This window comes from Panthera tigris, chromosome D4, assembly GCF_018350195.1.
Source record: "Panthera tigris isolate Pti1 chromosome D4, P.tigris_Pti1_mat1.1, whole genome shotgun sequence".
NCBI lineage: Eukaryota > Metazoa > Chordata > Mammalia > Carnivora > Felidae > Panthera > Panthera tigris.
The window spans coordinates 80,711,871-80,726,769 of record NC_056672.1 but is presented as its reverse complement, the minus strand read 5'-3'; the positions used below and the strand labels follow the sequence as shown (position 1 = coordinate 80,726,769).

Genomic DNA, 14,899 nt, shown 5'->3' with positions numbered 1-14,899 from the left:
GGATCTTAACTCAGCCTTCCTGATTTGCCATAAGATCCTTTGCCACAGAAGTCGCAACATGGGCTTTTCAGTATGCAATTGTGGTGGTTCCCATTCCCTAAATCCATATCGACATAATGCATCAAATCCTTTTCCCTCAATCTGTCCCCAGCGAGAATCTCCCTCAGCCTCATTCCTGCCCCTCATTTTCACAGAGGTTAACATTTAACAAATTACACTCCCAACCCCTTTCCAGGCCCATCATCTTTTTAAGTTCAACAAGAGTGGAGCTTGCTGGCTAATTTTAAGTATCACATTTCTCCCTGAGCTCCTCTCAAACTGCTCTCTGGTTTCGGCTGCAGAATGTTAACAGGCCAGAAAGCACAGGGGAGACAAAGCACTTTATCAGTTTCATACCTAAAATAATAAGCAAGTTTAAAATAAACAGTTGGGAGAGATTGAATGGCACGCTCTACTGTCAGCAAAGGCAGAAATGCCCCAGTCCAAAGGTTGACAAATGACGGAATGGTCTTCTGATTTCACACAGGATCTCGTCTCTAAACTCAGTATGTTTCTGCTGGTGTTTATAAATGGAGCTGTATATTTTCCATTTGGTTTTCTTAAGAACAAGTTCATGAAGTATTTCCTAGTTTCCTTAGGAACTATCCCAGCCAAGATGTGAGTGGGAGCAGCCCAAGCTCCTATAGATACCTTCAGAGGGGGTCCCAGGCTTGACTCTAGGATGATGACAATTTCCAAAAGGCCAATTTAACAGCAATTGGATTTTTCCTGCCTGCCTGCACCATTAGCTGACAACTCACTTCTTCCATCACATCTGCAAACAGTTCTCTTAGACAGTTCTGACATTTCCCACTTAGAAAAGCCACTTTCAGGAAGTTATTAACCCAAACGGAATCTTCCTGGTCAAGCTCAGAGGTACAGAAATGCCTCAGATGGATAGGTCTGCAGCCACTTGGTTCCCAGTAAGGGATAAGAATGGCCAAATAGGACAAATTGGCAAAATCAGACCAAAAATGTCAGTTACTGTAAGACCAAATACCTAGAAGTGCTTATATAGTATAATCATAATAAAAATCCCATTTTTTGAGAGTGCAATTCCATGGGAGCAAAGACCATGCCTACTTTTGTTCACCACTTGTGGACCAGCACAATACTTAGTTCATCGTTGAACGGACAAATAAACATAGTATTAACTACGAGCCAGGCACTGTGCTCGAACCATTACATGTGTCACCTCACTGACTTTAATACTCACCCCAAAGCTATAAGGTGGGAATCAGACAAGGAAACTGAGGACCAGAAAAGTAAAGTTAACTGCCCATGGTCACCAGTTAGTAAGTAACAAAGCTAGGACTGAAACCCAGCCCTGCCAAAGCCATGATCTTTCCACTATGCCCTTCTCCAAAACATTGGTTCAGTCACTAACCTGGTGAGGTCCTTATATTGACAGTCTTATTGAAATTATCTTTGAGCGCTTCTATCACAGACTTCATTTCTTCATCCACCTCTTCCAAGCTGATTATATCCTCAACCAAGGCAGCATTAAGATTCACTCTGGTTTGGAACTGTCCTTTCCCTTTGGCTAGAAAGTCAACAATCAGTGAATACAAGAACAGCAGCAGAAACAGAGACAATAAACAATTAGGGAAGGAGTGCCTACGAAATGCAGGGAAAAATGCCAAGTGCTAAAAAACTGTACATCATCAGTGTCCTACAAAATAGCCTACGTTTATTACCCACTGGATTCCCAGAAAATGCTAATCATTTTCTGAGGTACTAGTGAAGGTACAGGCTTTATAATGAAACACCCCAGGTGAAAATCCTGGCTATCACGCATACGAGTTTTATGACTTTGAGCAATTACTCTGCTCTTCTGAGTATCAGGTTCCTTCCCTATAAAACAGGGATAATATCTATACTGCCAGGTTGCTATGATACAAATTAAGTAATTCAAACACCTATAAGAGCACTATCCACATGGCATGCACTCCATAAATAAATTAATTCCTTATTTTTTAGAAAAATAAACAGAAGATGAGAAAGGTAAAGTGACTTGCCTAATGTCACCAGATCATGAAATAGTATAGCCAAGATTTGGTCTCAGATCTGCCTAATTTTAACCTACAAACTTTCCATTAGATTGTCTCTATACAATCTAATTGGAGACACAGGAAATACATTAATTCATTTTAAAACGAATGCTAAGACAAGGATATGCAAAGTATCTGATAGCTGGTAGAGACAAAAGGAACAACAGTAGTTACAGACATTAAATACCACCAGTGGTGATAATAATGACTCATATTTCAGAAAAATCAACAGCAATGGGAGCTGAATAAAATTCTATTTTATGCCTAAGCCACCATGGTGATTTTTCATTTACATTCTATGTATATAGATCACTCCCACAAGTATACAAATATTCCTGCATTTCTTCGTGGGAGGTGGGTCAAGGGAAAAAAAGAATAAAAATATTAAGTACTACTACTATCCTACACTTATTTGCTAACAATTCAAGTATTTATTGAGATTCATTCACAACAAATTTTATTAAACATCTACAGAGAGCTAACTCCTGTGGTATTTGTATAGCATATTATAATTTGCAATGCAATTTAAAGTACATTCTTCTATTAGATAATCAAAGCAGCTCTTGGAAGTAGGAAGAACAGATATTATTACTGTTCCCATTGTAGAGGGAGATGAGATGAGATGAGAAATCTATAGCACAAGTCATTTAAATGTGTTCCCCAAAGTACCAACCAGTAAGCAGCAGAGTGATTTTTAAAAAAATATTTATTGGCTTGTGTCACCACCGTTCTTGAAACCTTATTGCCCTTAAGTTAACAGAATAATGGCTTAGTATTTTTGGAACTAATGAAAGATGACAATCTTCAGATTCAGAAACACAAGTTCCAAACAGGATACTAAAAGTAAATTCATACCTAGACATCCTGTGAATGCAGAAAATTAAGGACAAAGAGATCTTGAAAAGAGCCCAAGATAAAAGAAAAATTATCTAAAAAGGATCAAAATTTACAGTAACAGTATACTTTCCAAGAGCCACAACAGGAGCTATAAATGATGGAAACAGTATCTTCAATTTTAGATTTTCTAAACTAAGAATGTATGTTAAAATTTTTAAGTGGGAGCCTGGGTGGCTCAGTCTGTTAAGCGTCTGATTTTGGCTCAGGGCATGATCTCATAGTTCCTAAGTTTGAGCCCCGAGTCAGGCTCTGTGCTGACAGCTCAGAGCCTGGAGCCTACTTCGGATTCTGTGTCTTCCTCTCTCTCTCTCTGCCCTTCCCCTGCTCACACTCTCTCTCTCTCTCAAAACAAAAAGAAAAAAATTAAGTTATGCCCATCAATATGAGGATAGATAATATGAATAAAATAGTATACAGTCATGAGAAAGAAAGATCTACAACTACACAGAATAAATCTCACAATCATAACGTTGAGCAAAGAGGCTAGACACTAGAATACAGAGTGTGCAGCACAGAAGCCAGATATAAGAATATAGAGACAAACATAATCCTGCCATTAGAAGTCAGAATACAGGGGCGCTCAGTCGGTAAGCGTCCAATTTCGGCTCAGGTCATGATCTGGCAGTCTGTGTGTTCGAGCCCCACGTCGGGCTCTGTACTGACAGCTCGGAGCCTGGAGCCTGCTTTGGATTCTGTGTCTCCTTCTCTCTCTGCTCCTCCCCCACTCACACTCTGTCTCTATCTCAAAAATAAACATTAAAAAAATAAAAAAAAAAAAAAAAGAAGTCAGGATACAGTTACCTACAAGGAGTAGGAGGAGGTAAATTACTAGAAGGGAGCATAAAGGGGACTTCTGACATGCTGGGAATTTCTGGTTTTTGATCTATGTGCTGATTACACAAGTGTTTTCAGTTTGTGAAAATGACCAAGCTGTTTCTTATGATAACTGCACTTTTCTATAGGTGCCTTTTAATTTCTATAAAAAGTTAAAAAAAAAGAAATTAAGGGTAACTACCAAAACAATAAGAAATAAAATGTATAACTTCCAAATTAGCAGAGATGAGAAAACAGAAATAAAAAAAAATTTGGCTAATTCAATAGAAAGGAGGAAAAAAACAAAGAAAACTATGATAAAGTAAAAAATAAAATGGTAGATATACAAATACTCAGTAATCACAATAAATATACACAGACCAAGAATTTGACTTAAAAGTTGGAGACTCTCAGGATGCCTGAGTGGCTCAGTCAGTTAAGCATCCAACTCCTGATTTCAGCTCAAGTCACGATCTCACAGTCATGAGATCGAGCTCCCATGTCAGGCTTCTCACTGAGTGTGGAGACTGCTTGGGATTCTCTCTCTCCCTCTTCTCTCTCTGCTCCTCCCCACCTTGTACGTGCTTTCTCTCTCTCTATCGAAAATAAATAAACATTAAAAAACTCCATCTATTTCAAAAACAAAAGTTACAGATTCTCAGTAAGATATTTTTAAATCTAGTCATATACAACACGTAAGAGGTTTTACAAAAACATAAGATTACAGAAAGTTTAATGTACATGAATGGAAAAATAACCCTGGAAAATATTAAACAAAAGAAGGCTGATAGCTATATCAACATCTAAAAATAGATTTTAAGACAAAATGCATTTTTAGAAAAAATGAAGGCCACTTCATAATGACAATAGAAACAATTCACCAGAAAGATACTCCCCTTCTGAGCTTAAATACACCACATAATGTAGCGTCAAGATCAATGGAATTAAAAGGAGAAACTGATGAATCTACAATCATACAAAGACATTCAAAATACCTTCCTTCATAACTGATAAATTGAGCAAATAAAAAAAAATAGAAAATTTGATCAATACAATTAGCCAACTCAATCTAATGGTCATATACACAATCTTGCATCCAGCAGTAAGAGAATACACATTCTTCTCAAGCATATTTGGACTTGTATACAAAATGACCTTGTTCTATCCCTCAAAACAAATCTCAATAAATATCAAAGAATCTTCATCATATAGGACATAGTCTCTGATCACAGTGGGATCAAGCTAACTCTCCAAAAAACATGTTTGAAAATTTTTAAACACTTCAAAATAAGTCATGAACTAATGGAAAACACATAATGAAAATTTTAAGTGTTTTAAAATAATAATAATACTGTATATCTAAAACTTCTTTGAGCCACCTGACATATTTACATAGAAGTTTATAGCTTTATACACTTATAGGAAAAAGAACAAAGGTTGAAAATTAATGAACTCTCCAGTTCAAAGGATAGAAAAAGAAAGACAGGGGAGAAAATAAACAATAAAGGGCAGAAATCAATAAAACCAAAAATGACAAATCAACAAAATTAAAATCTCTTTCTTAAAAGGCTTATGAAACGAAAACACTTCTTTCAAGAATAACTGAGGAAAAAAAGGAAGTAGACAAGTCAATTAATATTAAGAAAGAAAAGGAGAAGACAGTTACCAAAACATTAGAGATTTTAATAATTTTGACAGACTATTATGGACAACTTTATGCCAACAACTTTGAAAAAGTAGAAATAATAAAAAATTTCCTAAAAATACATAATTTACTAAAATTAACTGAAGAAAAAAGAGAACATCTAAATAGCATCATAATCATTAAAGAAACTGAATCTATGATTTAAAGCCTGCCCACACACAATACCAGGTTCAGGTGATTTCATAGGCATGTTCTAACAATCATGTAAGAAACTGATTAATCCTGGTCTTACACAGACCATCCCACTGAGAGAGAGACAGAAAGACAAAGATGTACTCCCAGCTCACATCATGAGACTAATATAGTCTTGATACCAAAACCGGACAAGCAAATGCTAGAAAGTTATACCCATCAATATCAGAGACTTACATTAAGGCTAACCTCACATAAAGGTAGAGACTCAAAAATCCTAAATTAATATTAGCAAACCAAATCCAACAACATACATACAAATTATGTATCAAGCAGTGTACACACAAATTATATATCAAAAGGAGCAAGCAGGGCTCATACCAAAAATGCAAAAGTGGTTTAACATCAGAAAAAGCTACTGATGTTGAGTCACCCCATTAATAGATTAAAAAAGTAAAAAAAAAAAAAAAAAAAAGACGATCGTCTCAATAAATGCACTAAGAGCATTTGATAAAAACTTAACACCCATTCAAAACAAAAATTCTTAACAAAATAGGGACAGAAGATATTTGCTTAAAAGAGAGACTACTGAAAAATAAAGCAAACATAATTCTTGATGTTAACATATGAGAAGTGTTCCTTAACAAGTTAGAAATATAACAAGGATGCCTACTATCATCAGTCACGTTTATTCAAACTATATTAGAGTTCCTAGCCAATGCAGTTAGAAAGAGAGAAGGGAGGGAGGAAGAAAGGAAGAGAGGGGAGGAAGAAAAGGTATATGGATTAGAAAGGGAAAAACAGAGCTACCATCATTTACGGGTATCACAATTACCTGGAAAATTCAAAAGAATATACAAATAATAGATCTAATAAAAGAGTTCTAAGTTGCAAGATATCACATCAGTGTATAATAACCAAAAGTGTTCCTATTCACCAGCAACCAAACAGCACGAATGATCTTTAAAAAAGATATGAATTTAAAAAAACAGATCTTCCATAAAATAACACAATAGATCCACTCATGACCTTAAGGTAGGGTCATTTTTCTTAAACTGAAAAATAAAAAAAGCATTATCCACAAAGGAAAAGATTAATAAATTGACTACCTTAAAATTAAGAACTTCTATTCATCAAAAGACACAATTAAATGTAAGTGATGAATCACTGAATTCTACTCCTGACACCAACATTACACTATATGTTAAGTAACTCGAATTTAAATAAAAACTTGAAACAAAACACCACTAACAGACTGAAGTGGCAAGCACATCAGCAATACGTACATATGACATAAGTCTTATCTTTAGAATATACTGAAACTCCTACCAATTGACTTTTTTTTAATGGGCAAAAGACTGGAAAGAGGATATACAAAGAGCCAAAAAACAGATGTAAAGGTGCTCGCCATCATCACCCATCAAGAAATGACAAATTAAAACCACAATGAGATAAAACCACACACCCGTCAGAATGGCTGGAAATAAAAAGTGTACTGAGGACTCGTGAGTACGTGGAACAAAGAGAAAGCTAAAACCTCTTTGGTAGGAGTGTAAACTGGCACAACCATTCTGGAAAACTGTATGTACTGAAAGGGAATATACACATCCTCGAAAGACTCGACCATCCCACCTCTTGGTATATGTACACCAACAGGAAGGTATATATATATGGGCACCAAAATCCATGTACATGCACATTCACAGTAGCACTATTTACTTCCAGTTCAAAACTGGAAGCAGCCCAAATGCCCATCAACTGGACAAGCATACACAAGTTGTGGTATAAGCATTCACTAGGATACCATAAATAAAAACGCAGAGACAACTACTACATGCAACAACATAGACAAATCTCACAAACAGATTGTTACCGGAGGAAGCCAGGCACAAAAGAAGCTACAGTGAGCTCAAAAAGAGAAAACCTAATCCATAGTGCTAAAGTCCCAAAATGGGTTATCTTTCAAAGGGTGACAACCGAAAGGGACGGGCAGGAAGCTTCCAGAGTACGAGTGATGTTCTATATCTTGATGTGGGTGATGGGTACAAGGCTGTGTTCACTTTGTGAGAATTCTCTGAACTGTAACCACTTACAATGAATGTATGTACTATTCTGCATATATGTTATAACCCCAAAATTTATTTAATAAAAAATATGTATGTGACCAAAACGACAATACCCAGAAATAAACCTGATCAAAGAAATGTATAAAATCTTTATGGAGAAAAACTAACAATATGATTATAAATTTCACATACAGGAGTGAAAGGCCAGAAAAGTGTGTATGTATAGTAAGGGGAAAGATTTTTACCACTAGGTTCAAGGCTTTCTGACAGTGATTCAGGTAGCAAGAAATTTAGAAGAGGAAGAGATAAGTGATTCAACAAAATCAACTAAAATCAACAAAAAACTTGACATGCGACAGAGGAGGCATTACAAATCTGGGAGAAAAGAAGGGGCTAATCAATAAGTGATGTTGACACAACATATGACCCATTTCAAAAAAGAAACTTAAAACTAGATTCCCAGCCTCACAACACCTTCAAAAATAAATTCCATATGGACTCAAAACCCACGAAAAGTAAAAAACTTTAAAATATTTAGAAGAAAATATAGAAGAATATGACTCTGGGTAGGTAAGGATTTGTTACAGAAGACACAAAAAGTACAAATGATAAAGGAAAGGACGAAAAAAATAGGACCACATTAAAACTTATGGTCAACAAAAGACACCATTAAGTAAAAGGCAAAGCAGACAGCTATAGCACAATCAACAAACGACTCTCATTCCTAATACAGAAGGAATCCAACAAATTTCAAAGAAAAAGTGAAACAACCGACTTTTTAAAGAGGCAGACGAGCTAAAAACTGAGCAGTCAAGTAAATATGAAAAGCTGCTTACACGCTATAGCTAATGTGTGCATCAGGAGGCCCCCCCCCATTCCCAGTTCTGCCACTATCTAGATGTGACCATGGACAAACATCGTACATAGGTACCTCGGTTTCCTCGTTTGCAAATGGTGAGATTTGGGCTTCACCAGATAATTATAAAAATGTCTTCACTAGATAATAATTCTTTCAATAGATAATTATAAAGGTCAAATTATTAAATACGTGAATTTGTGAAATTTAAAAAAAATCAGTGCAACATACAGATGAAAAGTTGTTACCATTGTCACTAGTAACAATATAAATCTTCTAACTATTAATGCTCTTACAGCAATTTGTTAATTTTCCTATTAATAGCAAAGGGAGGGTTCATATGAAACCATAAAAGGAAAGTCAGCGGAAAAAATATTCAGCAGCATGTTTCCAACACCATCCTTGGGAATGGACTCCCTGACCCACCACTGCAAATAGCACGTGTGCTTTGAGGTGTGCTAAGGAGTGCTTTCTGCACTCCTTATTCATTCAACAACATTTTTTGATACATACTATGTGTCAGGACCTGTTAGGTACTAAATAAGGCACGGACCCTATTCTCATAGGGTCCAGCATAGAAGACACAGAACAAACAATAATTAATCTCACAATTAATTGATTAATTAACGGGTGCTGTGCTAAGGACGTCAAAGGTAAAATAACAGTGCACAAGAGTGCACGTAACAAGGGACCTGACCCAGTCTAAGGGGTCAGAGAGGACTTCCCTGAGGAAGCGACATTTAAGCTGAGACCTGCGGCATATCAAAGTCTCATTCTTGGATGACACAAACCATTAAGATCATCCATCTAAATCCATGGCTCTAATACCTCCTCACCCAACAAACTTCTGGTTTTAATTTCACTTCCAACAGAGGTCTTGCTTGTTATAAGGAGAAAATATGTTGATCTCTGCCACAAATATTCTGGTTGGCTTGGCACTTACATCTCTAATTCCAAAACTAAAACTAAAAGAAGGAAATGAGGTATATTCTGAGCAATGGTAACACGGGAGGCCACACGGTAATGAGCAAAGAGACCCTTGGTTCTAACACTGTCTCTGTCACTGTGGTATTTAAGCTGATGAACTGAACTATCTGAGACACCATCTCCACGTTCTTCCTCAAGGGGAGAAATTCAGTACATCTCTGAGATCCCTTCCAGCTACAATAGTTCAAGGGCTAAATGCAAGAAAAGGGCGAAGAGGTCATATATCTCTACCTTTGGCTTTCTTGGTAGCGAAATAACGGATTGGTACAGCTGGTGAGGCCATGTATTGTCCATGGTCATTTTGTCTGCCACTCACTGTCTTCAGCGTCACTTCTGAAACAGGTCTGGTCAAGGCTGCAAAGGAGTTACAAAAGACAGGGTGGACCAAGCGGAAGCATCTTAATCCCAAGGCCATGCCGGAAGACAATCCTTGTGAACATTCACTATAAAGACTAAAACCAAAAAAAAAAAAAAAGGAAAACAGATAGTATTACAACTTCAGAAAATAATTTGTACCAATTATCAAGCAACAACTGCAAACTAAGCTATATGCTAAGCAATTTAAATATATTACCTCCTCCCAACAGCCATACAAGGAAATATGATTAGCCCCATATTACAGAAAGATACTGAAGCTCACAGAGATTTAAGTAACTTGCCCACAGTCTGTAGGACTCCAAATCGCCAGGCTCTTTCCACTGTACCAAATGCCCCTTATAGTACACAGGAAACACAGAGTTAAGTAAATGTGCAGCAGCTGAAATCTTTAATGATGCTAATTAAACCCTTACATGAGAAAAGGCAAAAAAATCTTGATAAAGTTATACTCTAAAAAGGGAGGGCAGAGCACTGGAAGAGGACTTTAAACTAAATTTAAAAAACTCATTTCAACAGGCATAAAATGACTGGAAAATTCACACGACAGCATTTAATTAAAATTTTCTTTGGTTCCTTATGCGCTGATTACCAATTAGAATGCACTTTACTTTAATGTGAGTCTGAAGCACGGTTGAGGTTTGAGGTCTTCCATGTTACAGAACTAAAGCTCTGGAAAATGCCACCCTCCTCTGTGTTAACACAAGTTATACATTATACTTCTAAGGTCTCTGACCATGAAAAGATGTGGGAGTCTACAGCCAGCTTCTGCCAGGAATCTGGCTATCACTCAGTTAAAACCAAGAGCAATTAGCATCAAATACCTGGAAGTTACTATCTTTGAAAATCAGTCCTATACCTCATTAGAAAAAAAAAAAAAAATCCCATCCTTAAATGTTAATGCAGCAGAACTGAATAAAAGCATGCACTTTGCAGCCAGGAAGACCTGGAATCTAATCCCAGCTCCACCACTGACTAAATGCCCCTGAACACCTCTGCACCTTCATTTCCTCAACTGTGAAATGGGGATAATTATAGTTATTTCTTAGGCTCGGGAAGAATAAATGAGTTTATGCAGGTAAGATAATTGGCACAGTGCCCAGCTAATAGCAGGAGCCCCCCCGCCCCCCAAAGAGTATCTGTTGACAGCTATCACCTTTCCTTTCAAAAAGACTTCTACACAACAGTCAGACACAATAAAGAATCCCGCGTGTCTTTACCAATGATAGTCTAAGATAGTATAAGATAGTCTAGCCAGTCAGATCTGGATGTAAATTCCAACTTCGGGCAATTCACTGCACCTATCTGGGCATCACTTTCTTCATCTGCAAAATGAGAAAAATAATCCTGATCTTAAAATGAGATAGTAAATGCATGTAAAACACCTAGCACAGTGCCCGGGATATAGTACCTACTTAATAAATGCTAGCTACCATTATTATTATTTCTTAAAAGAAAAGCGAGTAAATCAAAGGCAAATAATTTCTCCTGATGGAGGTTTTTTTTTTTTTTTCTCTCCTGCTGGAATTTTTAATAGCAAGGGATGCTAGATGTCTGTGATTGACTACATGAAATCAGTAAAAGCAAATCTAGATTTTAAAAAGTATCTTTCCTCTTCTTTAATTATTTTCAATAGCTACTATTAATTGAAGTCAGGCCTGGGCTGCTTGCTTTACCATGTCTAATCCTCCCAATAATGCCACAGAGAAAGTATAATAATCTCCATTTTACAGATGTAGAAACTGATGCTCAAAGAGACCATCGCTGTCCAAGGGCACGGAACTATTGGCTCTGCCCTATTTTGCCAAAACTGTTCACAAAATTTGGCTCTAAGTGAGGTTTCTATATCTAGGTTTTTCTAATATAGCCAATGCCTTACCCACACTTATATCCAAATATGGCTGTATAATAATGCGTTTTGTTGTTGTTGTTTTTTTAATCTACAGGGTTTCAATCTGGCTGCTCCATTTAAAACAGGTTTCCTGGTGTTCCTGTTGCAGGTCATAATACCAATCCACAAAGCAACAGGAAATCAAAATGGGTTAGAAATAAACAACCTTTGACAGAAAGCGCAGCACCCAAAAGCAGACCCAGTACATGTGAACCGGAAGACAACTCTATAAATAAACCACATTGCTGAAATGTTTTAGGCGTAGATTTTAATTGCACAGAAGTCAGGAAATTTCAAAGTAGAGGTTCAATAAAGGCAGTCCCTTGGGCCCTTTACCTTAAGGACATGCATATTAACAGTTCAGCACAGAAGAGTTAGTCAAGGAAAGGAACTGTCACAGGAGCCCAGGTATTATCCGACAAAATTAACCTAAACTCAGAAAAAAATGTGAGAAAGTATTTGGGCTTTGGACACAGCCTTGAAATGGAATCCCACACTTAGGAGCTGTGTGACCTTGCATAGATCATTTAGCCTCTCTGAGCTACAGTTTCCACCCCATTTTTACTGCCGTGATATTACTGAGCCTTCAAAAAGATAATTGTAACAATAATAATGAAACAATTGCTAACATTTACAGAGTTACAACTATGTGCCAGAAACTATTCTAAACGCTGTATTGCATACATTAACTCATTTGAGCCTCATGATATCACTATGAAAAAAGGACTATTAGTATACCCATTCTATGGATGAAGAAACAAAGGCACAGATAACTTGCCCAAGATTAGATTTCAGGCAATCTAGCTCCAGAGTCTGTGCTCTTATCCAGTGTACTGTATACTATTACATATATGAAACACTCAGCAATTATTGACGTTATTATTAAAACTGTTGGGAGTATATTTTAAATCTATTTGAGGCACATACTGTTTTTCCAAAGTTAAGGTTCTCAAAACTTGACTTTGTGTTTTCTATAGAAGGTGCATTTTAATTTTGTAAAGAACTAGATGAGGGACACAAAGCCCTAGCTTATCCATTGTCCCAGCAACTTCTCACAATCCAGCTGTATATTAGCTTATAATATGTACATTTTTATAAACACGGATGTGGGTCCTCATTGTATATAAAGTACTTTCACATGTATTATCTCATAACCAAATTCATAATTACCACCCACATTTTACAAATAAGCAAAATGATTTTTCATTTCCTTGAATATTCCTCCTGCTCCTGGGTCTTCAAACATAATGCTGAAGTTGAATCTGCTTGGAATGATCTTCCCCCACCTCTTTAATGAACCATCTCTCATTTTTCTTTCAGATTTCAGCTTAAGCATCACTTTCTCAGAGGATGCCTTTCTTGGCTGTCTCCTCCAGTCCAACTCGGTCAAATGTCCTGTAGCCCACTTTCATCAACACCCTATACTTTTTTCATAGCACTTAAACAGTATCAGCTAATAGTTACTAGCTGTGTAGTTATTTGATCACTGCCTACATCCCTCCCTGAGACTATAACCACCACAAAGACTGATCTCTGGTTCTCTTGTTCACTGCTGTACCTCCAGCATAGCACAGTCCCTGAATACAGAAGACACTGAATATGAGTGATGAATACATACATGAATGAAAGTCCAGAAAGATTAAGTCCTTGCCCAAGATCACAATTACAGTGCAAGATCTGGACTCTAAGCCTTAGATTGAAGGTCCTGGGCTCTACTTCCCAACAGTGCTTCAATCATCTCTTAGTCTCCCAGATTTTTCACATAGAGATAGTAGGGTATGCTCTCTAAATTCAGTGCCACATACAGGTATTTGCAGCAACTGACTACATAGTTTTTTGTTTTTTTTTTTTTCAACGTTTTTTATTTATTTTTGGGACAGAGAGAGACAGAGCATGAACGGGGGAGGGGCAGAGAGAGAGGGAGACACAGAATCGGAAACAGGCTCCAGGCTCCGAGCCATCAGCCCAGAGCCTGACGCGGGGCTCGAACTCACGGACCGCGAGATCGTGACCTGGGTGAAGTCGGACGCTTAACCGACTGCGCCACCCAGGCGCCCCGCAACTGACTACATAGTATCTGACTATTCACAGCATCATGACTATAGTATAGAATCATGTCCCTGATGTAACCAAAGGAGGATGACACACTTTAACAGGTAGAGAAACAACTTTTGCCTAAGAGCTAGAAGGTACAGATCCCAATATTCCTCTCATCACTCCCTGCCAACAATCCTCTTTAGATTCATAACCACCTGTATTACAAAAAGCATTTGTGGCAGCTCTCCAGTGACATGTGACTTGTACCAAACCACTTCTCCTACCTAGATTGTGTTTCGCCAACTGCAAAATGAAGGGTCAGTTCAGGTTTTCATTCTTTCGAACTAAAAAGCTCTCCAAGATTCTGGAAAATGCAGTAGAGTGCGGTGAAAGGAAAAAAGGCACCAAACTTAGAGAAGACCTGGGAAAGAGTCCTGGTTCTAGCACTTCCTAGATATGTGAACTCAGATAGATCACACTCCCTGGACCTCAATCTCCTAGGTAAAATGTAAATGACAATACTATTTGTCAGGGTTACCAGGACGATCGAATGAGGTAAGGGCTGCAGAAACACTTTGTAACTAGACAACGGCTACTGAAATGACAACTGTTTGCTGAGGGAAGGCACAGAGTAATGGTTAAAAGTTAAGGCTTTGTAATTTAAGCTCCATCCCTCACTAGCCGCATGACCCTGATAAAGTTATTTCTCTGAGCTTCCATTTCTTCATCATGGGGGGGGTAATAATACCTACCCCCGTGGGATAGTTCTGAACACTAAATGTTCCTGCCAGATAGTGGGCTACAAAGGAGGGGATGCTATTGAATAAGCACCCTCCCCTCCGCATCCTCGAAGTTCGTAGCTGAGGGGACAAGCCCCGCCCCCACCCCACGAAAATCTCGCGGAAGCGACAGGTCCCGCCCCCAGTCTTAAAGGTCAAGCCGGATTCGAATGGAACCGGTCAGGGTACGGTGATCAGACTCCCTCAGTTCTCCAGAGATGCTTGAGTAGAGGTCTCTGGCACCCGGATCCAGCGCGCGCCTCGAGGCCTT

At 37.8% G+C, this 14,899-nt stretch overlaps 1 protein-coding gene across 8 annotated transcripts in view; it reads right to left on the bottom strand.

Moving 5' to 3' along the window:
• The window catches only part of MRRF (mitochondrial ribosome recycling factor), a 53,950-nt gene that overhangs the window by 38,814 nt on the left and 237 nt on the right, over positions 1-14,899 (bottom strand). For 2 of the 8 annotated variants that reach the window (XM_007094363.3, XM_042963570.1), the window contains exons 2-3: positions 9,778-9,998; positions 1,427-1,582 (exon numbers count right to left, since the gene is read on the bottom strand). In XM_007094363.3, the coding sequence (XP_007094425.2) occupies positions 1,427-1,582; positions 9,778-9,998 (377 nt within the window). Of the gene's footprint in view, positions 1-1,426; positions 1,583-9,777; positions 9,999-14,133; positions 14,549-14,601 lie in introns of those variants that run through there. The other 6 variants (XM_042963571.1, XM_007094366.3, XM_007094367.3 and 3 more) reach the window with 6 other exon arrangements.